The sequence below is a fragment of the Ranitomeya variabilis genome, chromosome 7 (assembly GCF_051348905.1).
Source record: "Ranitomeya variabilis isolate aRanVar5 chromosome 7, aRanVar5.hap1, whole genome shotgun sequence".
Taxonomy (NCBI): domain Eukaryota; kingdom Metazoa; phylum Chordata; class Amphibia; order Anura; family Dendrobatidae; genus Ranitomeya; species Ranitomeya variabilis.
The window spans coordinates 23,717,208-23,743,968 of NC_135238.1; the positions used below are offsets into that span (position 1 = coordinate 23,717,208).

Consider the following 26,761-nt stretch of genomic DNA (forward strand, 5'->3'; position numbering starts at 1 on the left):
ACTCCTAGATTTCTATGTACTGGGAAAAGAACTGGCAATGTCCCTACTTGGAGGCTATCAAGTTTTCTGCCCACTTCATACTAATGCAGTAACAACTTTATTCCAAAGCTTGGTACAAAAACAAATCAATTTTTTTATTTTCAAAGCAGGTTTTAAGTGATAAGTCATAATAGCACATAGTTCAGTTTCTTTTTCTAAAATGAATATATACAGTACCCAGCAAATATAAAATAAATTACTTAAAAAAAGTTTCTTAATCTTTCAGGGGAAAAATAAAATTTTATGGTTTTGAGAAAGTAATTTCACCTTCTTAAAATATCAAACTCTGCAGAGAAGGAAGGTAGGATATCAATTGAGAGGCAATCCAGCGGATTTGGCAAAAATGGCCGTGCATATAGGCCTGTGGTTTGCTCCATCTGGATCAATCCCTCTAAATGGCAAATTTTGGCAATCGCTGAGTGCAATAGTTAAGTCTCTGATCGGCTGTTAATGGGTGTCCTCCAATAATGCCTTTAGTGCCAGGTTCTCATGGTGGCATCTTTGGGTTGCACCAACCTGGATAATGATCCCATAAGATGACCCTTCCTTTTGCACTGTTGTATTATGGGTATTCTCAGCATGGTACTACAACTCCCAGCATGGTTTGTTGGTAGTTGTAATTTCAGAACAGTTCAAGTGTTAAATGGTTGAAGACCTCCAGTGATCAAGGGATGTGTGATGAGACCCCTTAGCTGGGTCTGATCAGTAAGGACACCTCTTGGGTTCACACATTATCTAAAAGCCAAGTTTCTGATAAAACAACGGTGCAGCTATTCTGGCAGTGCAAGTGACTGTATAGAAACAGCGGTCCTGATGAATCAAGTGCCAGCAATAATCCCGGCATCATCGATGTCCTGGTTCCCAGTGATAATAATGGAGGAACGGTCTCTCGTGTGCACACTGTTCCAGAGCCCGATGTGTATGTAGGAGCAGAAGTGGGAAACGGGATGTAAAGTAAGCCACAAACTCCTCGGGGATGGAGCCGAGGGTCTCCTGGACGTCAGCCGGCAGCTCGTGATAATGATGTTTCTGGGGGAGGAGAAGCCAATATTAACCACATCGCTAAAGACCTTTTATTCTACATGAAATTGCTTAAAAATACATCTACCGTTTTGTGTATACAGATCCATGTGGACTGATCCTGCAATTAGACTCCTTCCTGTGGCACAGTTCTCACATTCAGGACAGGGTGTGCTTATTTTGGGGGAAATCATTCACACCCCCAAGTAAATATTATCTGGGGGCTACGGTTTGTGTTTTCTTTAAAAGGGGCACTCTAGTTTCAGCAAATAAGATGTATTCTACATCTTCTGTAGAATACAGAATATTCTGTATAAAAACTACAATTTTCTGATGCACTTTTCATCATGCTTTGGAAAATGTTTCCTTGTAGTCATTAAATGGAATTCTCTAAGGGATTATTGCACCAATGCCGCCTCTACACAAGGGATAATAAGTGTTCTGACCGACATTAATCCGACTTCTGGAACGTGGATCGACCATGAAAAAGGAGTTACTGTGCATGAAATGCTAGCTCTCAGGTGTGATCACTGCTCTATTCACTGTCCATAGGAGTGGAGAACACAAGGGGTTCTGCAGCTCCCATAGAAGTGATGGTCACATAGGAGCACACTAGGACCCCATTCTTAGGCTATGTGCACACGCTGCGGATCCGCAGCGTTTCCCATGCATTTACAGTATAATGTAAACCTATGGGAAACGAAATCCGCAGTGCACATGCTGTGGAAAAAAACGCACGGAAACGCAGCGGTTTACATTCCGCAGCATGTCAATTCTTTCTGCGGATTCCGCTGCGGGTTTACACCTGCTCCAATAGAAAACTGCAGCAGTTTTGACCTGCGGTTTTCCCAAATCCCCTGCGGAAAAATCCGCAGTCCTCCACAATACGTGTGCACATACCCTTATGGTTAGTGGGGGTCCCTAGCACTGTTCCTGTGAATGCTGCCGGTGGCATTAAAGCCATGCTCAGAAATGGGCAGTTTCAGGGAAGGTTGGTGGCGTGGTGGGGGGGGCTACAGCGTCCCCTCAACTACAAACGTACTATTACACTGTTACCTTACGATTTACACAGAGTCTGCTGCGACGTGATCTACCTTGTTTCTCATCGCTCGGAGTAAATCTCGTACGGAGTTTCCACGATATGAACGGAATTTCCTCAAGTCTAGAAATGTAAAATAAGAAAATGTAGAAAAAAAACTCCCATTAAATGCACAGGACAGGTGCACCAACATGCCAGTTACTTTTTTTGGACTATATGATGCACAATTCTGCTAAGAATTCCCATATATTCCATAATTCCGGGGGGCCTGGCAGACCGCCTCTTGTTCGCACTCTGTCTAATCATTAAAGGGGTATGCCCATGTCCAAGACCCTATCCCCATATGCAGTAGGTGTAATAACAATAATGCCTTGCTACCCAATGTGGAGTAATGTTAGGCTGAGGACAGCCGTGATGTTACCTGTCTGTAGAGGAACGGATATGTGTAATCGCCAATTGACCCGGACGACACAGCGAGCATTGCCCTCCAGGCAGACGATCAGGGGGCTCTCCTGGGGCTCCTTCTCAATGCGGTCACTGACATCCTAAAAAACAAAAAAAACGCACTGTTACTGTTTGTCACTAATATTCAAGTAAAACTGTATATTATTTTGCATGATATATATTTATTAACGTCATATTTAGGGGTCAGAGTTTCATGATTAGATGGAAGAAAATATATATTTTGTGATAGGTTGTGGAAATGGGACTGCACTCAGATGTCATCCGAGTGCAGTCTCATGTTTCCTACTCACTCATTGACTTGCATGGCTTAGTGAATCAGAATATCAGATCAAACTCGTGTGTAAAAGATTCTGTCTGATTAAAAAAAAAAAAAAAATCAGACGTATGCATAGCACCACTTCAGTCCGTGTGCAATTCGATGTTTTGACGGATCAGACTTGGGACAGCGAATATGCTCATCTGCACATCCCCCAAGGATAGGCCATCATTATAGACAACCCCTATAACGATACATCTCTCTCCCTGCCGCCTCTCAGACCTGGAAAAATTGCAGCTGTTTCTCAGGGGCCCAGAAGAACGGATGTCTCAAAACGCGCGGTGCTGAGGGCCGGAGATTTGGGTCACCGCTGATCATGCCTTCAATCAAGTCCTTCGCTACCACGTTGTCTGCAGAAACGAAATCGGGCAGGTGCACAGTTAGTAACTATAGAAGGTCCAGGTACCAAATATATTGATTCGCATGGATAAATCCAATAGTTAAAGAAGTATTCCCATCTCCAAGGTCCTATCCCAATACGTAGTAGGTGTATTAATAATAATATTAGCAAATACCTCCAATTAAAAATGTAGTATAGTTCTTCTGATTCGCTATATCTCTTTCCTAATGTGCAGGCATTGCAGCAGCTTAGGTATCCATGGTTACAACCACTCATATAGTAACCATGGATACCTAAACTACTTCAATGCCCTGTACATGGGGAACGTGACATAGCTTATCAGAAGAACTATACTAGATTTCTAATTGGAGGTATTTGCTAATATTATTATTATTACACCTACTAGATATTGGGATCTGATCTTGGAGATGGGAATACCCCCTAAAGGCTACATGTGCACTTGGTTCCTTTGCTCAAGATCCCAGTATCCAGATACATGGCGGCTTCTTACCGTACGTCTCCTCCTGGAGCTGCGGCAGGCTGTACGACCCATTTAATATGTTGCTTTGTCTTCTCAAGTTGTCTCCAAATGGATGCTGTCCACTTGCCAGGACATAGTAAAAGACACAACCAGCAGAGAAAATGTCCACCGCTGCTGTCTGAGAACACAGAACAAACCTTTCTGAGACTGCTCAGCCACGATCCATTACCAGATCCATCCTCAGGGATCACTTACTGGATTTTGCGTCCTTCCGTCACGTAGAACCTCCGGAGCGATCCAGCCCTCGGTCCCGGGGATTCCTGAGCGCAGGCTGAAGCTGTTCCTTCCCACTCCCAGCTTCTTACAGAGCCCAAAGTCGGAAATGACGGCCCTCTGTCTGCCCTGGGCATTGGGCAAGGAGATGAGGATATTACACGGCTTGAGATCTCGGTGCACTGCAAAGAGACCGACAAAATACTCCACATTGGACAAAGCTATTCGTGAAGTCATGGCGCTATAATATTGCATTATTATGTAGGCATTATATCGATCTGTTATATGCATATTGTGGTGCCATTATTTGTCCACTTGATATTATGTATCTGTACCTTTAAGGCTTAGGCTCCACCCACTAATAATCGCACCATAAGCCACACCCCTTTTTGTAAATCCGTAACGATATAAGTTATAGAAACCCAATACTTCTCACCAATATTGAGAGAGTGCAGGTGGGCGAGTCCAGACATAGTTTGATGAAGAAGGGTCACATGATCTAGGCCGAGTCGTGGAAAAGCCAAATTCTCCACATACTGCGGGGAAAAAAAATGTTGATAATAGATGTTATCCAAGTCTTTCATCAGCCAGCCACCATTTTTATTTTGTTCTCCCTTACATTTTAAGTTTGGATGGGATGGATACATACTTACACGGTTTCTGGAAAGAGACCGGGAGCCAGTACTATCTATAACTACACCACGTACAGAAAGAGACAGGGAGGCAGTACTATCTATAACTACACCACGTACAGAAAGAGACAGGGAGGCAGTACTATCTGTACCTACACCATGTACACAAAGAGACAGGGAGGCAGTACTATCTGTACCTACACCACGTACAGAAAGAGACAGGGAGGCAGTACTATCTGTACCTACACCATGTACACAAAGAGACAGGGAGGCAGTACTATCTGTACCTACACCACGTACAGAAAGAGACAGGGAGGCAGTACTATCTGTACCTACACCACGTACAGAAAGAGACAGGGAGGCAGTACTATCTGTACCTACACCACGTACAGAAAGAGACAGGAAGGTAGTACTATCTGTACCTACACCATATACAGAAAGAGACAGGGAGGCAGTACTATCTATAACTACACCATGTACAGAAAGAGACAGGGAGGCAGTACTATCTGTACCTACACCACGTACAGAAAGAGACAGGAAGGTAGTACTATCTGTACCTACACCATATACAGAAAGAGACAGGGAGGCAGTACTATCTATAACTACACCATGTACAGAAAGAGACAGGAAGGTAGTACTATCTGTACCTACACCATATACAGAAAGAGACAGGGAGCCAACTACACCACGTACAGAAAGAGACAGGAAGGTAGTATTATCTATACCCAAAACCATGTACAGAATGAGACAGGGAGGCAGTACTATCTGTACCTACACCATATACAGAATGAGACAGGGAGGCAGTACTATCTATACCTAAAACATACAGAGAGAGACAGGGAGGCAGTACTATCTATAACTAACACCATGTACAGAAAGAGACAGGGAGGCAGTATTATCTATAACTAACACCATGTACAGAAAGAGACAGGGAGGCAGTACTATCTATAACTACACCATGTACAGAAAGAGACAGGGAGGCAGTACTATCTGTACCTACACCATATACAGAAAGAGACAGGGAGGCAGTACTATCTGTACATACACCATATACAGAAAGAGACAGGGAGCCAACTACACCACGTACAGAAAGAGACAGGAAGGTAGTATTATCTATACCCAAAACCATGTACAGAATGAGACAGGGAGGCAGTACTATCTATACCTAAAACATACAGAGAGAGACAGGGAGGCAGTACTATCTATAACTACACCACGTACAGAAAGAGACAGGGAGGCAGTACTATCTGTACCTACACCACGTACAGAAAGAGACAGGAAGGTAGTACTATCTGTACCTACACCATATACAGAAAGAGACAGGGAGGCAGTACTATCTATAACTACACCATGTACAGAAAGAGACAGGAAGGTAGTATTATCTATACCCAAAACCATGTACAGAATGAGACAGGGAGGCAGTACTATCTATACCTAAAACATACAGAGAGAGACAGGGAGGCAGTACTATCTATAACTAACACCATGTACAGAAAGAGACAGGGAGGCAGTATTATCTATAACTAACACCATGTACAGAAAGAGACAGGGAGGCAGTACTATCTATAACTACACCATATACAGAAAGAGACAGGGAGGCAGTACTATCTGTACCTACACCATATACAGAAAGAGACAGGGAGGCAGTACTATCTGTACATACACCATATACAGAAAGAGACAGGGAGGCAGTACTATCTGTACATACACCATATACAGAAAGAGACAGGGAGGCAGTACTATCTGTACATACACCATATACAGAAAGAGACAGGGAGGCAGTACTATCTATAACTACACCATGTACAGAAAGAGACAGGGAGGCAGTACTATCTGTACCTACACCATGTACAGAAAGAGACAGGGAGGCAGTACTATCTGTACATACACCATATACAGAAAGAGACAGGGAGGCAGTACTATCTATAACTACACCATGTACAGAAAGAGACAGGGAGGCAGTACTATCTATAACTACACCATATACAGAAAGAGACAGGGAGGCAGTACTATCTGTACCTACACCATATACAGAAAGAGACAGGGAGGCAGTACTATCTGTACCTACACCATATACAGAAAGAGACAGGGAGGCAGTACTATCTGTACCTACACCATATACAGAAAGACAGGGAGGCAGTACTATCTGTACATACACCATGTACAGAAAGAGACAGGGAGGCAGTACTATCTATAACTACACCATGTACAGAAAGAGACAGGGAGGCAGTACTATCTGTACCTACACCATATACAGAAAGAGACAGGGAGGCAGTACTATCTGCACCTACACCATATACAGAAAGAGACAGGGAGGCAGTACTATCTATAACTACACCATGTACAGAAAGAGACAGGGAGGCAGTACTATCTATAACTACACCATGTACAGAAAGAGACAGGGAGGCAGTACTATCTGCACCTACACCATATACAGAAAGAGACAGGAAGGCAGTACTATCTGCACCTACACCATATACAGAAAGAGACAGGGAGGCAGTACTATCTATAACTAACACCATGTACAGAAAGAGACAGGGAGGCAGTATTATCTATAACTAACACCATGTACAGAAAGAGACAGGGAGGCAGTACTATCTATAACTACACCATGTACAGAAAGAGACAGGGAGGCAGTACTATCTGTACCTACACCATATACAGAAAGAGACAGGGAGGCAGTACTATCTGTACATACACCATATACAGAAAGAGACAGGGAGGCAGTACTATCTATAACTACACCATGTACAGAAAGAGACAGGGAGGCAGTACTATCTATAACTACACCATGTACAGAAAGAGACAGGGAGGCAGTACTATCTATAACTACACCATGTACAGAAAGAGACAGGGAGGCAGTACTATCTATAACTACACCATGTACAGAAAGAGACAGGGAGGCAGTACTATCTGCACCTACACCATATACAGAAAGAGACAGGAAGGCAGTACTATCTATAACTACACCATGTACAGAAAGAGACAGGGAGGCAGTACTATCTATAACTACACCATGTACAGAAAGAGACAGGGAGGCAGTACTATCTATAACTACACCATGTACAGAAAGAGACAGGGAGGCAGTACTATCTGCACCTACACCATATACAGAAAGAGACAGGAAGGCAGTACTATCTGCACCTACACCATATACAGAAAGAGACAGGGAGGCAGTACTATCTATAACTACACCATGTACAGAAAGAGACAGGGAGGCAGTACTATCTGCACCTACACCATATACAGAAAGAGACAGGAAGGCAGTACTATCTGCACCTACACCATATACAGAAAGAGACAGGGAGGCAGTACTATCTGTACGTACACCATGTACAGAAAGAGACAGGGAGGTAGTATTATCTATAACTAACACCATGTACAGAAAGAGACAGGGAGGCAGTACTATCTGTACCTAAAATATACAGAGAGAGACAGGGAGGCAGTACTATCTGTACCTGTCAGTGCTCAGACCAAACGCATTGCTGCAAAGGTTACAGGGGTGGGAAAGGGGGGGGGGGGGTAAATCAGTCTGTCAGCGCTCAGACCATACACAGTGCTGCAGAAGTTACAGGGGTAAGGAGTCCGCCTGTCAGTCCTTGGACCATAAGTAGCACACTGCATCAAATTAAATTAGTCGGCATGGCTGTCGTCCCAGAAGAAAGCCTCTTCCAAAGATTATGCACAAGAAAGATCGCAAACAATTTACCAAAGACAAGCAGACTAAGGATATGGATTACTGGAACTCTGTCCTGTGGTCTGATGAGACAAAAATAAACTTATTTGGTTCAGATGGTGTCAAGCGTGTGTTGCAGCAATCAGGTGAGGAGTACAAAGACAAGTGTGTCCTGCCTACAGTCAAACATGGTGGTGGAGTATCATGGTTTGGGGATGCATAAGTGCTGATGGCTATAGTTCATTGAAGGAACCATGAATGCCACCATGTACTGGGATGGAACATCTTGAAGAGCATGATCCCCTCCCTCCTGAAACTGGGCCGCAGGACAATATTCCAACATAACGACTCACACACCTCCAAAACCACCACTACCTTGCTAAAGAAACGGAGGGTAAAAGTGCTGGACTGGACAAACATGTCTCCATACCTAGAACCTATTGAGCATCTGTGGGGCATCCTCAAAAGGAAGGAGGGGGAGCAAGGTCTCCAACATCCACCAGCTCCATGATGTCGTCATGGAGGAGTGGAAGAGGATTCCAGGGGCCACTGGTTAAGCTTTAGTCACCTCCGTGCCCAAAAGAGTTAAGGAAGTGCTTGAAAATAATGGTGGCCGCACAAAATATTGACACTTCGGGCACGATTTGGCCATTTTTACTTAGGGGTGTACTCTCTTTTGTTGCCTGTAGGTTAGACATTAATGGCTGTGTGCCGAGTTATTTAGAGAACACCAAATTCACACTGTTATACAAGCTGCACACTGACTACTGTACAGTGAATACAAGTGTCAGATCTTTGGAATTGTCCCATGAAAAGATATAAAAAAATATTTATCACAAAAGTGAGTCCACCGCTCACATTTTTGCATACTGTGCATCATTTATAGTGAGGGATGAGAGAGAGAGAAAGAGAGAGATTATTTTAATTATGGTTTGTCAAACCACAGAAGGTGGTCCGCAGGTGCTTGCCGTGCCTACCCTGTGGTGGTCCTCTCACCTCCTGCAGGGTGGCGGCGCACAGCTCCAGGGCAATGTAGTAAAACAGCCGGTCGCTCTCTGTACAGTAATAGCGGATCACATTGGGGTGCTCGTCAGACTCTCGCAATAATTGCACCTCCCGATCGGCCAGCATAAAACTCTCGGGCAGGATTCTTTTCACAGCCACTGATCGTCCATCAAATCTGCCCCTATAAGAAAACAAACCTTATCAGTAAAGTGGATATGAGCAAGTGGAGGAGGGGGAGATCATAACAGATCAGTCAGAGCCAGCGGGGATCCTGTAAAAATATCCATAAAGGGGCACAGTGTTCAACTGCGCACTTCTGTCTCTTCATTTCAGCAATCAGTGGGGCTCTCGGACCCCAGACACCCACTAATAAAAACTTTAGAGATGTCACTATGACACGTCAAAAGTTTCTGAAACTGTAGGTGAACTTTAAACAATATGGAATCCGTACTTATATATTGCAACAATATTATTGGAAAGTCGCAGGACTTTACGCCAGGTTAATACATTGATTGATTTCTACTCACCTAAACACAAATGTTCCTCCAGCTCCATGACCCAAAACTTCTTTGGGAAAAAAGGAAATTTTACCGACTTCTATTTCCTCTTCATTGAATGCTGCAAGTGGAGAAAAAAAAAGTGAACAAGTCAAGGTGACTATAAGCTGTTAATTACACATGACGTGGAAATACAGAAACATGAGCATCAGGTAGAAAAACGAGCCTCTAGTAGAAAAAAAAACAAACAAGAAAAAAAACAAAACACAAATCGGGACTCTGGTAGCAAAGCAGATCTCAACTAGAAATAAAAAAACAGGCCTCAAGAAGCAAAGCAGGCCTCAAGTAGGAACAAAAACAGGCCTCAAGAAGCAAAGCAGGCCTCAAGTAGGAACAAAAACAGGCCTCAGGAAGCAAAGCAGGCCTTAAGTAGGAACAAACAGGCCTCAAGAAGCAAAGCAGGCCTTAAGTAGGAACAAAAACAGGCCTCAAGAAGCAAAGCAGGCCTTAAGTAGGAACAAAAACAGGCCTCAGGAAGCAAAGCAGGCCTTAAGTAGGAACAAAAACAGGCCTCAGGAAGCAAAGCAGGCCTTAAGTAGGAACAAACAGGCCTCAAGAAGCAAAGCAGGCCTTAAGTAGGAACAAAAACAGGCCTCAAGAAGCAAAGCAGGCCTTAAGTAGGAACAAAAACAGGCCTCAGGAAGCAAAGCAGGCCTCAAGTAGGAACAAAAACAGGCCTCAGGAAGCAAAGCAGGCCTTAAGTAGGAACAAACAGGCCTCAAGAAGCAAAGCAGGCCTTAAGTAGGAACAAAAACAGGCCTCAAGAAGCAAAGCAGGCCTTAAGTAGGAACAAAAACAGGCCTCAGGAAGCAAAGCAGGCCTTAAGTAGGAACAAAAACAGGCCTCAGGAAGCAAAGCAGGCCTTAAGTAGGAACAAAAACAGGCCTCAAGCAAAGCAGGCCTTAAGTAGGAACAAACAGGCCTCAAGAAGCAAAGCAGGCCTTAAGTAGGAACAAAAACAGGCCTCAAGAAGCAAAGCAGGCCTTAAGTAGGAACAAAAACAGGCCTCAGGAAGCAAAGCAGGCCTTAAGTAGGAACAAAAACAGGCCTCAGGAAGCAAAGCAGGCCTTAAGTAGGAACAAAAACAGGCCTCAGGAAGCAAAGCAGGCCTTAAGTAGGAACAAACAGGCCTCAAGCAAAGCAGGCCTTAAGTAGGAACAAACAGGCCTCAAGAAGCAAAGCAGGCCTTAAGTAGGAACAAAAACAGGCCTCAAGAAGCAAAGCAGGCCTTAAGTAGGAACAAACAGGCCTCAAGAAGCAAAGCAGGCCTTAAGTAGGAACAAAAACAGGCCTCAGGAAGCAAAGCAGGCCTTAAGTAGGAACAAACAGGCCTCAAGAAGCAAAGCAGGCCTTAAAGGGAACCTGTCACCTGAATTTGGCGGGACCAGTTTTGGGTCATATGGGCGGGGTTTTTGGGTGTCTGATTCACCCTTTCCTTACCCGCTGGCTGCATGCTGGCCGCAATATTGGATTGAAGTTCATTCTCTGACCTCCGGAGTACACGCCAGCATAAGGCAATATTGCCTTGCGCAGGCATGTACTCCGGAGGACAGAGAATGAACTTCAATCCAATATTGCGGCCAGCATGCAGCCAGCGGGTAAGGAAAGGGTGAATCAAACACCCGAAAACCCCACCCATATGACCCAAAATCGGTCCCGCCAAATTCAGGTGACAGGTTCCCTTTAAGTAGGAACAAACAGTCCTCAAGAAGCAAAGCAGGCCTTAAGTAGGAACAAACAGGCCTCAAGAAGCAAAGCAGGCCTTAAGTAGGAACAAACAGGCCTCAAGAAGCAAAGCAGGCCTTAAAGGGACCTTCATCAGTCACAGTTGATAAATGTGAGGGAGCGAGTGGACCCACAGAATTGCTGATTGTGGAATGAAATCACACTTGTGACTAGCGGTGGATTCCACGTCCCACACAGGCACTGCACTTACATCCTGATGTTTTTAGGTAATATCGCTTCATTTGGGGCTATACTGCCCACATACAGGCAGCGCTCACACACAAGTGTGATTTCATTCCACAATCAGCAATTCTGTGGGTCCACTCGCTCCCTCACATTTATCAACTGTGACTGATGAAGGGCCGGATGTGGGACCGAAACATTTCTGTTATTTTGTGGACACCATTAAATCACCTGTCTTACGTTAAGTTGAGTGCCGAGTTTTTGCTATAAACTACGGTGTGGCAACCTACTCTGGCACCTCTTTACGGCTGTGCACACGTCTACTTTTTCAGGAAGCAAAGCAGGCCTCGGGTAGCAAAAAAAAAACAAACAAAAAAACAAAACAAAACAGGGCTCGGGTAGCAAAGCAGGCCTCAAGTAGGGAAAAAAAAAAAATGCAAAAATCAGGTCTCGGGTAGCAAAGTACGTCTCGGGAAGCAAGGAACGCCTCGTTGCCCGTATCAACCAATCACCACAAGACTTTCATTTTACATGAGCAGTTAACTAAATGAAAGCTGTACTGTGATTGGTTGCTAGTAGCAACAAGGCCTATTTCCATCTGTAAGTTTTGATAAATGAATTATGGCTGCTACATGGTTTATTTTAAGATTTGTTTCCTGCTGACAAAAAGTGGAGAACCCAGCCTTCTATGTGTGATAAATCCGGCGCACGCATGTCCCACCAAAGTTACGACCCCTCCCTGTACAATAACGACAGCAAATACACTATACGCATAGTAATATACGATTGATGCTGGGGTAGATTTCCTTACACTCTGTGTTCTGCTGTCCCTCTGTTATTCCTCCTGGAACTATAATAATAAATTGCCACGTGTGAGTTACCATTCCTCTTCTCAGTAGGTTATGGTCAGCACAGTATCCTTCTGTAGGGGGTGCACTCAATTCATTCATTGAATTCCAGGAGGAATAACGGAGGAATATCTGCTTCATTCACCTTCTGGCTCACTATTGCTCCATCTCTTTGTGCCATTGGCCTGGCCATATTCCTGCTCTCGGCTCCTCCGCTTGCCGCTCCCGGAGCTTTGTTCTCCTGCGGACACGTTGCCGTCTGGAGCCGCCATTTGCTGCTGATGCTGGATCTGCTGAAGCTTCTCCTCGAGCTGCTGCTGTAATTCCTGTTGCTGCCTGCGCTGCTGTTCCCACATCTGAAAAGTACGGATACCATTATCATCCCTTCATTGCACACATATACTCCAACCTGCTGTGTGGAACTACAGCTCCCAGCATGCCCTGATGGCCTTGGACTGGGAGATGTAGCATCACTGACATCATAGGTTGGAAACCATTGTCCTATAGTAAAAGTCCAGTTTCTACAAGGGACCTGCATCCAAATGGCTGATAACAGAGAACAATAGACTGCATCCAAGCCGCTTACCTTGGGAAAAGTGAACCCAAAGAGCACCCATCCTCCAAGGAGCAGCGTGATGATACCAGTGACCAGCAGATGTGTTATTGTAGAGTCGGGAAGGACAATGCCCGATTCTTCTGTGGTCGTTTCCACTTTTATCCGCCCTTCTGTGTCGCCCTGAGGGGATTCTCCTTGATTTTGAGGGGTCAGAAACTGCGGAGAGATAAGACGATGGGTGACATGACAAACATGTCTCAAAAGAAAAAAAATGCAAATTGTCTCTTCAGAGAGGAAGAGGACTTGAACTCTAGCGCCACCTATTGGAAGTAGCAATCCTACAAGTCAATATCGACCCTTTAACGACCCGTGGCATAGGACTTAAGATAAAAGCCAAAGCAGAATCTCAATTTGCAGACACAGTGTTTCAGCGTATTGCCCCTCATCAGTGCAGAACATGCATGGCGTAAAAGTCTCCTTAGTCTGACATTCCAGGCCTAGCTTGTCACTCTCAGCAAGGAGGAGCATTACCCCTTAGATGCCGGTTTTAAGCCTCTCCCCTAGCCAAATCAGATCTCATACTTTGCACTGACGAGGGGTAATACCACAAAACACTGTCTGAAAATTGAGATTCTGTTTTGGCTTTTATGCTAAATCATATGGCAAGGCTCGTTAAACGGTCGATATTCACTTTTAGGATTGCTACTTCCAATAGGTGGCGCTAGAGTTCTAATTCTCTTCCTCTCTGAAGAGGCAATTTGCATATTTAATTTCCCAGAGGAGCATGCACGGTGTATAAGTCTCATTACTCTGACACACCAGCCCTGGCTTGTTATTCTGTGCAAGGAGAAACATTACCCCTTAGATCACCCCCCAAAAAATGAAAAGAAAATTCACCTGCTGATCCCCCTCAGTACAGCTCCCAAGTCCCCCACCTTTCTTTGTATCGCCTCTTCTGGTGGGCAACATCACCGATTGTCTGCAGCAGTCACATAGCAACTTTGCCACAAAAGAAGTGTCGGAGACTGGTGGTGGACATAGGGGGCAGTACAGAGAGTAATGGACAGGTGTTTTTTTTTTTTTTGTTTTTTTTTGGGGGGGGGGAAGGGGAATGCTGGGGCAAAGCAAAAATGGACCATACAACCCCTTTAACAGATGGACTACCAATGTTCTGGAATACACTCACATCGTCAAATAGGGTCCTAGGTGTAGGTCCACGAATGATCGTCTCTGTGTCCCTCCTCAAGGTCTCTGGAAACGCTCGGAGCATGGTTGTGTGAACAACATGAGGAACTTCATGATGTCCTTGGTGGAAAGAATGAGATATTTTATTAGGAAGGTTTGATTAAAAAGTTTGTATAAGGTCAGTAGAGACTAATATCTACAAATATGGGGAAAACGTCTGTGCAGGCTTCGGGATAAGCATAGGAGGGTGCCCATGCTTTATGTAAAGGAGCGAAATGGAGAATAGTGCTGCCCTAAAAAGTATGAAAATAATACTGCTATACAATGACTATATACTACTTCCATAGTGTGCATATATAATAGTGCCATACTGGGAACACATAACTGTAATACCACCCTTATGTAGTGTTCATGTAATAAATGTTCACATCTGCCCATACCCCCTTCCTTTACCTATAAGTAGCCATTGATTTGCAGACACTATGCTCCCAAGTGGGTACTTGACATCTGTGGTGGGCGTTACATCAAACTCCGTAGATTCTTTCAAGGTGACATCCTTTGTGGTGGGACCATCTATCCTGGCCAGAGTGATTCCCCGTGGCTAGCAGTTATACCAAGATATGATATATTACAAATAAGAATAGTAAAAGAAAAATGTAAAAAATAATTCAACGTACATAAAAAATGTAAATACAAACTTTCAATGGAAGCCCCATGACAACACTTACTAGCTTTTTGTTGGCAGTGATCAATTTTATGATAGGGACAATGTGGAATCACATCAATGCCTACATCTTATGTGTTATATATTCATTTAGATGAATTTAAATCCATGCAAGTTTAACTCAGTAGAAACCATTGTGACTCTAAAGACCCTGGTCCTGCCATGGGCACGAACTATAGTCCTGAAATTCACAAACACAACACATTTACTACTGCACGTAACTCATATTATATCAGTGACAATCTTGCAGGTCAATCATTTGAATGCTGGATGGATAAATATTTTAGATGTACACGTTTCTGGACCAGGGTTTGTACCCATAGAGGTACCCCCAGGTGAAGAATAAATGCACAATAAATTGCCACACTGTGACAGACCTACACTTACACAATAATAAGACTTGTACTTACCATGAGAAGCCGGAATTGTTTTCATAAGTATATGACAACTGAATATAACTTTATCCTTGTACATTATAACCCATAATGCAACAGATATCAACATATCTTACAAATAAAGTGCATGGAAAATATTCTTACCACTACAGAAACTCCCTCATGGATCAGTGATGTGGAAGCATAGAATCCACTATCGTGCTTCCCCACGTACAGAGACGGCCTGTAAAAAAAATAAGTGCCCAAATGTTAATCCAGTTCATACAATGTAAGCAAAAAGGAGCTACTGGAACCACCATTGATTAGCTGTGGGAGAACCAAGCAGTTTTTGTTCAGTTTCCCTGCAGCACCCCCACAGGTGAAATTAAGCATTACGTGACGCATAGAAATTAATAGGCCCTTCATACAGTGGCATTTTGTGCCGAGTCCTCCAGACAGATCAAAGTTCTCAAGCAGAGGTCTACCTGCTGCACACCCTCAGTAGGTGTGAGTACTTACAGCAGATGGGTCTTGGTGCTGCTCAGCTCCTGCACCGCCTGGTAGTTCCATTTGAGAAGACGCATGTCCTGGGAATTAAATGTCAAGTAACGGAGAGTTTCCAGTGCAACATTCAGATGCGGGATTCGTCTCAAGCTGTCCTGGTGCCACATGAAAAGTCCGACTACTGGGGAACCATAACTCTGCATCCATAACACTTCTCCACTCCCCTGGTCGGCAGTCACCAGCATCCCATCTCCAGTGGAGGCAAAGTGAGCCATCTCTATAGTAAAAAAGCAAAACCCCCAATCAGTGAATTTCCAGCTCTTCAGAGACTACAACTTGCAGCACGCTGAGAGTTGTAGGTTTTTTTTTAGAAGCTGGAGATTCACCTTGATGTATATGGTACTCACTGTATTCGTAGCTGTCATCACAAGGAGGAGCAGAGTAGTCATGGAAGGTGGCGTTCCAGCGCAGTTCCCGGGATTTTGTATCAAACATCGTGATCATGTACTCTGCACGGTAAATATTGATGGTTTTCATCAAAAAAATGTTAAGCAGTATGACACAGCAAGCAGCAGTATGTGTAAATTTGGTGTAGGCGTTTGGGTGGGGTCTTAAAATTAAAAGTTAGGAGACTTTATAACAAACTTTTTTTTTTTATAAATATTTCACATTTTTCAAAATCTTTGAAAAATGGGATAGGAAAGTTCCTTGTTTGAATGAAGCGACAATGAAGATGCTCCACCACTGCGCCATTCATTTCTATGGGACCGATGGAAAGGGCGGAGGTCACGCCTGGTCACTCACAAAGAAGACTTTGCTACCCCTGTTCTTGGAACTGATCAGAGACCCTGCCATCATGTCCTCAGCGAGAATGTGCATAGGTGATACAAGTATTTAGTAGGAAAACCCCTCTAATATATATATGACATAAATCTGCAAAACTCACGTGTCCGTCCTATGTACAGGAGTGGACTGGAAGGACACAACCCATCAGACGAGTCCGTGGACAGCGTGGTCTGCTTTTCTCCTGACTTTGGATCCAACACAAACCAGGAATCCTGTTTCTTCCCTGGTCAGAATCAATTGTAAATGGATACATAATGATGACCAATATCAACCACCAATATGGCCCTAAATGTGTCAGGACATTGCTGGTATACATTGCACAGATGCATATACCTGGCTGGTATTACCTGTATACAGGATTCCATCAGAGCTACGGCAAGGAGAGGACTGGACTAGTTCCTGGATGGTGAATGGTAATTTCTATGGAATATGGAAACACAAAAGTCACTGACACAATAAAATCCCCTCTACCTTAGTAGGATGTTTGTAGGATCTTTATCAATACTGGCCTCAACCCATAGCTAAATGTTCAATTAAAATTGTATTTAGGACCACAGAATATTCCCTCATCTTTCTATACTCTTGTTAAGCTGTAAGTCTGTAAGAAACCATTGTGACTCTAAAGATACTGGTCCTGCTATGGGCACCAACCATAGTCCAAAAATTCCAATTGCAAGAAGTTTACTAGTGCAAGTAACAAGCATCATAGCAGTGCTAATCTAGCAGGTGTCTTTGGCATGATGTGTGGGTAAATATTTGGAGGCAAAACCTTCTGGACCAGAGATAGTGCCCATAGCGGTGCCCTTCAACTGAATAAACACACAATTGTCACATTTTGACAGATATATCATTACACACCAATAAAACTTATACTTACCATGAGACCCTCCTTATTCCTTCCCCCCAAAATGTACAAGCTGCCATCGCTGGGGTCTGGTAGAAAGGCTGGTCTATAAGACAGATTACATCTTGATTAGTTATCATGTGACTTGTTGGCAATTGAGGGGCTATAATGTTAAAATGCAATATAACATCCATCCTGTCATGCAATACTAGTAAGGCAAAAACCTCTGATACTGTGTATATCTCAGACTATGGAGAAAGGTAAAAGGGAAACAAGAGTCGTGTGACTGTTGGACTTACTCTGACACATAGAGCGGTACTTGAATCACAGGATCTGAAAGAGAAGGGGTGGGTCAGACATCATTAGAAAGGGCTTAACATACAGATTTCTACACTAATGGCACAACAGAAGATAGCATCAAATACGACAGGTCCCCCTCCGAGGAGCGCTCACTGCAGGGGGATTTATACAAATAGCTCCATCTAGTGGTGAATATAAACATAACCTTCTAATTTAATCTGTACATTCACCCTATTCAAGTGAATAGGAGCTATGCTGCCGCTGCCATTGGCAGAGCTAATAACAGCTCATCATTGGGGGCACCAGGTGTCGGGCCCCCACAAATGAAAACCGCTCCTTATGTATCCAGCATTTGTCCAACTCTGGGATTTTTTTTTTACTGAAGTACGAGCATTTGGGGGTAAAAATAATAATTTTTGCACTTGGGTTTCATTAAAAATGTTGCACCAGTTTGCTTTGTTTTCCTGCATGTTTACCTTTGATGTGGTCTGTGGTCATAAATCAGCTGAGGAATCAGCAAAAGACAGATAAAAGTTACAAACTCTTCAGGAAGACTGTCGGAACGAGCTCGCTGACGGATTCTCAGTTAACTCATTCTGCAGCCAGCAATAGACAATGCAGCTCAGAGGATACAAAAGGCAAACGGTGCAGGGTTTTTAAAAGTTCTCAATTGAAAAAAAAAATATATATATATATATATATATATATACACACACACAAGTTGTGCAACGCCTTAAAGTACATTTATGCCATCCCAGCTGCAGTCAGTCAAGATAAGCAGTTGCACCCTTCGTTGGCTGCGGCTATGGATACACAGAGTCGGGAAACCATGGAGCTGTTCAGGAGAAGCTGAGGAGGCAGTGACCGTCGCTGTGGTGAATGGAGGCGACGCATTGTGTGTATTGTTCTCCTGACAACACAATGGAGGAGGCGGTGAGACAGCAACAGTGTGCAGACATCCAAGAATGAATGGGCCAATGGGGCTCATCCACACAGAGCAGCACAATATAAGGGAATGGGACTAGGCTGCAGTACCAGACACCACCACACTTGTCTATGGGGCGCTGTGCAGAGGCTCCTTTAGCCTGCTGACTAGAGGGGTCTCACCACATAATAATAGCCTGTATCATAAGGCTTATACAGAGTATGTCTGTACTGTATACAGGAAGACCCTTTTAGGTTTTGATGCATAAACGTCTGTGAAAACCAATAGTAAGACGTTATTTACCCCCAGATGACTCACCGTCTGTTAAGGTCCACAGGACATCGCCGGACTTCTTACTCACTGCATGAAATTTCCCATCCAGAGTAGAAACAAAGAGCATAGATTCCGGCAGTGAGACTGATGGTCCGCCATCACACTGCAGGACAAAACATCACTTAGTGGGTGAATATAGGCTAGTGAGCGCAGCTCTGGAGTATAATACAGGATGTAACTCAGGATCAGTAATGTAATGTTTGTATACAGTGACTGCACCAGCAGAATAGTGAGTGCAGCTCTGGAGTATAATACAGGAGGTAACTCAGGATCAGTAATGTAATGTATGTACACAGTGATTGCACCAGCAGAATAGTGAGTGCAGCTCTGGGGTATAATACAGGAGGTAACTCAGGATCAGTAATGTAATGTATGTACACAGTGACTGCACCAGCAGAATAGTGAGTGCGGCTCTGGGGTATAATACAGGATGTAACTCAGGATCAGTAATGTATGTATACAGTGACTGCACCAGCAGAATAGTGAGTGCAGCTCTGGGGCATAATACAGGATGTAACTCAGGATTAGTAATGAAATGTATGTACACAGTGACTGCACCAGCAGAATAGTGAGTGCAGCTCTGGGGTATAATACAGGAGGTAACTCAGGATCAGTAATGTAATGTATGTACACAGTGACTGCACCAGCAGAATAGTGAGTGCAGCTCTGGGGTATAATACCGGATGTAACTCAGGATCAGTAATGTAATGTATGTACACAGTGACTGCACCAGCAGAATAGTGAGTGCAGCTCTGGGGTATAATACAGGAGGTAACTCAGGATCAGTAATGTAATGTATGTACACAGTGACTGCACCAGCAGAATAGTGAGTGCAGCTCTGGAGTATAATACAGGATGTAACTCAGGATCAGTAATGTAATGTATGTACACAGTGACTGCACCAGCAGAATAGTGAGTGCAGCTCTGGGGTATAATACAGGATGTAACTCAGATTCAGTAATGTAATGTATGTACACAGTGACTGCACCAGCAGAATAGTGAGTGCAGCTCTGGGGTATAATACAGGAGGTGGATCAGTAATGTAATGTATGTACACAGTGACTGCACCAGCAGAATAGTGAGTGCAGCTCTGGGGTATAATACAGGAGGTAACTCAGGATCAGTAATGTAATGTATGTACACAGTGACTGCACCAGCAGAATAGTGAGCACAGCTCTGGAGTATAATACAGGATGTAACTCAGGATCAGTAATGTAATGTATGTACACAGTGACTGCACCAGCAGAATAGTGAGTGCAGCTCTGGAGTATAATACAGGAGGTAACTCAGGATCAGTAATGTAATGTATGTACACAGTGACTGCACCAGCAGAATAGTGAGTGCCGCTCTGGGGTATAATACAGGATGTAACTCAGGATCAGTAATGTAATGTATGTACACAGTGACTGCACCAGCAGAATAGTGAGTGCAGCTCTGGGGTATAATACAGGAGGTAACTCAGGATCAGTAATTTAATGTATGTACACAGTGACTGCACCAGCAGAATAGTGAGTGCAGCTCTGGAGTATAATACAGGATGTAACTCAGGATCAGTAATGTATGTACACAGTGACTGCACCAGCAGAATAGTGAGTGCAGCTCTGGAGTATAATACAGGATGTAACTCAGGATCAGTAATGTATGTACACAGTGACTGCACCAGCAGAATAGTGAGTGCAGCTCTGGAGTATAATACAGGATGTAACTCAGGATCAGTAATGTAATGTATGTACACAGTGACTGCATCAGCAGAATAGTGAGTGCAGCTCCGGAGTATAATACAGGATGTAACTCAGGATCAGTAATATAATGTATGTACACAGTGACTGCACCAGCAGAATAGTGAGTGCAGCTCTGGAGGATAATACAGGATGTAACTCAGGATCAGTAATGTAATGTATGTACACAGTGACTGCACCAGCAGAATAGTGAGCGCAGCTCTGGAGTATAATACAGGATGTAACTCAGGATCAGTAATGTAATGTATGTACACAGTGACTGCACCAGCAGAATAGTGCGTGCAGCTCCGGAGTATAATACAGGATGTAACTCAGGATCAGTAATGTAATGTATGTACACAGTGACTGCACCAGCAGAATAGTGAGTGCAGCTCCGGAGTATAATACAGGATGTAACTCAGGATCAGTAATGTAATGTATGTACACAGTGACTGCACGAGCAGAATAGTGAGTGCAGCTCTGGAGTATAATATAGGATGTAACTCAGGATCAGTAATGTATGTACACAGTGACTGCACCAGCAGAATAGTGAGTGCAGCTCTGGGGTATAATACAGGAGGTAACTCAGGATCAGTAATGTAATGTATGTACATAGTGACTGCACCAGCAGAATAGTGAGTGCAGCTCTGGAGTATAATACAGGATGTAACTCAGGATCAGTAATGTAATGTATGTACATAGTGACTGCACCAGCAGAATAGTGAGTGCTGCTCTGGGGTATAATACAGGATGTAACTCAGGATCAGTAATGTAATGTATGTACACAGTGACTGCACCAGCAGAATAGTGAGTGCAGCTCTGGAGTATAATACATGATATCATTTTCATGACAACTCCAGGCACCCATCTAACACCACCAGGAGGGCACCTGAACCCAACACTACTGCTGCCGTCTTTACATATTAACGCTCGGTTTCTGGAGGACATTCCTTAGTGCCCTTCCCAGACACTTACTCGTTGGGAGCTGTGTTATAAGTCTGCCGCCCGCTCCCTGCCCACCTGTAGGACACACCTTATGCACAGGGAGCAGAGCTACAACCGCTCCCCGATCTGAAAACATGGAAAACGTTTTCTACCCCCCGGGCTCTAGGTTACACACTATCTGCATTGCCAACTGTGCCCCTTGTAATGATCAGGGAGGACTCGCCCCACTGTCTGCTCTATGGGGCGGTGGGATGAGCTGGCGTATACAGTGCCGGCTGCTCACCTGCCCGTTGTAATGTTTGCACAATGGGTGGATTAATCCAGGCGCCCGAAACAAAGGAGAAGTCACATGATGGAAGGCGACAAGCGAGAAACTGGACGGGTGCAACACACATGACTGACAACATGGTGAAAGCATGAACAGCGTGAGCCCCGAAGCCCCCGCCAGGAGGGACAGTCAGCGACTCGGTCCAGTCCATTCTCCAGGAAAAGCCACAATTGCTCCATCGTTAAGCAGCGTTCACACACAGCGATAATGCTGCAGCTTTTGACACACAGCAGCCTGCAGGGAAACAGGGGAGCTGTGCTTATAAGCTGCAGGTGTGAACACTGCCCTTAGGCCGGGCATCCAAATATTGCAGTCATATTTTTCCCGCTTTTTTTTTTTTTCATGTGAATGCATGAAAAACTCATTCCCACTGTGTATTTAGAGATTTTGGGGAACGGTGAGTGGTTTTTCTTCCAAAAAAATAAAAAATAAAAGCATGTAAAAAAAAAAAATTTTAAAAAATAAAATTTGTGCTTTTAAGTGCAGAATCCGTACACAATACTTGTTTTTTTTTCCAAGCCTTTTTAACTCGTGTTCAATAAATGCATCAGGTCAAAGCTTTGGCATTTATTCCATACAAAAAATTAAATAAATAAAATCGCTGGAAAAAAGTTCATTTTTGGCAAGGTTTTAGCAATGTAAATTTACAAAAAAAAACTACCTACTAATGCCCCCCGAAAGGATAATAAAAAAAAGCGCCAAATCTACACATAAATCCACATGGATTTCAGCCAGAAAAATACACATCAAAAACCACTGTGGGAACATAAACGTTTTAGACATGACCTTGGCACAGATTCTGCACCAAATTCCGCATAGAAAATAAGTCGATTCAAATCTGCGAGTAACAAGTTCTCCATTCACTTGGATGAGAAACCGCGGCTGTAGTGCAGCTCACTTATGTCCACATGGGTTTTAAACGCCTTTTTAAAAAAAAAAAAAAAAAAAAAGTGTCGCGTCATCTCCTTTTTGCGTTTTCCTTGCGTAAATCTTGTAAACGTTTTTTGGGGGGGTTAAGATTTTGCAGCAGAAAAGTGTAAAAATAAATAACAAAAAAAAAAATATATATATATATATATATATATACACACACATGCACACACACCTCTTTGCTGCTACTCCTGTGACTTAAAAAAAAACAAACAAAAAAAAAAAAAAAAACCGTCAGAGACCTCAATGAAAAGAAAAGTGTTTTTCCTGGTCCGTACAGCTCTGGTCTGGCGGAAGGTTTCCCGACTCCATCTTACAGCCTCATATGTGTCTACAAGGCAGTGAGGTCGGGAGACTCTCCGTCAGACTGTGACAAACGCCCGTCTGAGCCAACTGCAATACCAGAACCAACCTCAGGATAAAAGTGGCGCTGTTTCAGATTGTAATACATGTTTTCTAGTCTGTAGAACTCTAGATCCTGGCTGTATGTACAGACAGTGGTGTAGGTGGAGTTCCCCTTTAAGGAAGGCTTTATTCCACTAGGTCACATCATATACACCTGTTACTGACGGGAGCAAATATTGATTTGGGCAGGAGCGTTTCCATGAGGGAACCGGATCCTATTTGTATTAGACGGGAATTAGTGGCGCGATGGACGATACAGCGCTGTGGAGTAAAACAATAGGACGGCATATAGGATGGGGGGGGCTACTACCGACATTAAAGGTCATTCATTATATGACGGTATGTAATCAATGACGCCGATCCCCTATGTACGGTCTATGTCACTTCCTATAAGTTTTCCGGATCTCTGCTTGCGGTCAGTGAATAGGAACCGTCATTGTTTTCAGCCCCTGCCATGTGCTGGACACACAGGTGAGAGGCTGTGGGAACTCTGCGAACCCCGCACCTGAGTGTCCAGCACACGACCGGACAGGAGACAAAGGGGTTAAACAAGTCCCCACCAACATCAATCTCTGGGCCGCCAAACGGGCAGGAAAGGGACAGGTGAAGTATCATCCCTCTACCTGCAACCGTGTTTTGGTGGAACTACAGATCCCAGCAATTATATAGATGCAGAACTACAGATCCCAGCAATTATATAGATGCAGAACTACAGATCCCAGCATTTATATAAAAAACTACAGATCCCAGCGATTATATAAAGAACTACAGATCCCAGCAATTATATAGATGCAGAACTACAGATCCCAGCAATTATATAGATGCAGAACTACAGATCCCAGCAATTATATAGATGCAGAACTACAGATCCCAGCATTTATATAAAAAACTACAGATCCCAGCGATTATATAAAGAACTACAGATCCCAGCGATTATATAAAGAACTACAGATCCCAGCAATTATATAGATGCAGAACTACAGATCCCAGCAACTATATAAAAAACTACAGATCCCAGAGATTATATAGATACAGAACTACAGATCCCAGCAATTGTTTAGTTGTAGACCCAACACTGTCAGTATAAGGCAGGTGTTACTGCTTTTGAAACTACAGGTCCCAGCATGTCCTTTCCTGATAACCATGCTGGGAGTTGTGATTTCGCCCCTCAGATGCCCAGTGTCCCAGATGTCAGTAACCCACCTGTAGGACCCGTGTGAGGCACAAGCCCAGTGCCAGCCACAGAGCAGGGAGCATCCTGGTGGGGGGTCTCTGGGGGTCTTGTCATCCTCTTCTTCAGTAGACGCCGCCTGCGGGGCAGTGGGTGAGTCAGAGCCCCTCCTCCATCGCCGGTGCAGTGTGTGCGGTGCGGGGGGTGCAGTGTGTGCGGTGCAGTGTGTGCGGTGCAGTGCGGGGGGTGCAGTGCGGGGCGCAGCTGTCAGTTTCCGGGTGTCAGGCGGATCCAGGACAGTGGGACACAATAATACTTCTCCACCTGCAAAAGTCCAGAGGATTCCCCTCCTACGTCACTGCGCGCCCTGCCCAATCACAGAAGCCCACACATTATTTTTAACCAATGACGATACGAAGAGGGCGTATCCGAACAAACCCGGAAGTTAGACTTCGTGTTGTTGGTGGACACGTGGAGGTGAGAGGAAAGGGGAAGCGGTCGGATCGGTCACTGTCTGCTGCGTTATCGGCACAATCACATCGTGTGTGAACAGTGCGGTGCAAAATTCCTAAAGGTAAAAGGTACCTTTAGGCAGCTGCTGCAAAAGTGCTGCAAAGTGAGATTTAAAAATAATAGAAATGTTTATTTTTCGCAATAAAATATAAAGACCTTGTACCCCGAGCCTGGACAACCCCTTTAATGGGAAACTTGTACACCCCTAAAACCATTTCTATGACTGTAGGACCCCAAAATGCTGCTCCAGCAGCTAGAAATCCCATTTAGGCTTTGTGCAGATTTTTCCGCACCATTTTTGAAAAATCTGCATGTAAAACGCACTGTGTTTTACCTGCGGATTTCCTGTGGTTTTTTTGTGCGGATTCCACCTGCGGTTTTACACCTGCAGATTCCTATTGTGGAGCAGGCGTAAAACGCTGTGGAATCCGCACAAAGAATTGACATGCTGCAGAAAATACAACGCTGCGTTTCCGCGCTGGTTTTTCCGCAGCATGTGCACTGTGGATTTGGTTTTCCATAGGTTTACATGGTACTGTGCACAGCATGGAAAACTGCTGCAGATCCGCAGCATGTGCACATAGCCTTAGGAGTTCTGTAGATGTGTCCGGAGGTGCATTGGAGGGTGACGATGCACTTACAGCTCCTCAGCTTCACACTGTATTCCCTGCTGTGTATCAGAGCCAATGAGCTGTCATCCAGTGGAGAGAGGCGCCAGGCCGGGCATCCAGTGGAGAGAGGTCAGGGCTGGCATCCAGAGGAGAGAGGCGCCAGGCATCCAGCAGAGAGAAGTGCCAGGCTGGGCATCCAACAGAGGCCGGGCATCCAGCGGAGAGAGGCGCCAGGCCGGGCATCCAGCGGAGAGAGGCGCCAGGCCGGGCATCCAGTGGAGAGGTCAGGGCTGGCATCCAGAGGAGAGAGGCGCCAGGCATCCAGCAGAGAGAAGTGCCAGGCTGGGCATCCAACAGAGGCCGGGCATCCAGCGGAGAGAGGCGCCAGGCCGGGCATCCAGCGGAGAGAGGCGCCAAGCTGGGCATCCAGCGGAGAGAGGCGCCAGGCCAGGCATCCAGCGGAGAGAGGCGCCAGGCCAGGCATCCAGCAGAGAGAAGCGCCAGGCTGGGCATCCAACAGAGGCCGGGCATCCAGCGGAGAGAGGCGCCAGGCTGGGCATCCAGCAGAGAGAGGTGCCAGGTTGAGGATCCAGCAGAGGCCGGGCATCCAGCGGAGAGAGGTACCAGGCCGGGCGTCCAGCAGAGAGAAGCGCCAGGCTGGGCATCCAACAGAGGCCGGGCATCCAGCGGAGAGAGGTGCCAGGCTGGGCATCCAGCAGAGAGAGGTGCCAGGTTGAGGATCCAGCAGAGGCCAGGCATCCAGCGGAGAGAAGCGCCAGGCCGGGCGTCCAGCGGAGAGAGGTGCCAGGTTGAGGATCCAGCAGAGGCCGGGCATCCAGCGGAGAGAGGCGCCAGGCATCCAGCAGAGAGAAGTGCCGGGCTGGGCATCCAGCTGAGGCCGGGCATCCAGCAGAGGCCAGGCATCCAGCGGAGAGAGTCACCAGGCCGGG

General features: G+C 44.9%; 1 protein-coding gene across 1 annotated transcript; it reads right to left on the reverse strand.

Annotated features, from left to right (window-relative positions):
- Positions 1–81: 81 nt before the first annotated feature.
- Positions 82–24,997, reverse strand: ERN2 (endoplasmic reticulum to nucleus signaling 2). The gene is made up of 22 exons (XM_077274545.1): positions 24,720–24,997; positions 19,176–19,293; positions 17,932–17,965; positions 17,666–17,738; positions 17,136–17,208; positions 16,889–17,011; positions 16,350–16,451; positions 15,958–16,219; positions 15,604–15,682; positions 14,794–14,941; positions 14,342–14,460; positions 13,186–13,371; positions 12,745–12,955; positions 9,814–9,904; positions 9,278–9,467; positions 4,410–4,509; positions 3,956–4,155; positions 3,731–3,878; positions 3,102–3,229; positions 2,520–2,643; positions 2,154–2,221; positions 82–1,068 (listed from the first exon to the last, which is right to left on the reverse strand). The coding sequence occupies exons 1-22, from the start codon at positions 24,771–24,773 to the stop codon at positions 883–885; spliced, it is 2,817 nt and encodes a 938-aa protein (XP_077130660.1). The 5' UTR covers positions 24,774–24,997; the 3' UTR covers positions 82–882.
- Between the last annotated feature and the right edge of the window lie 1,764 nt (positions 24,998–26,761).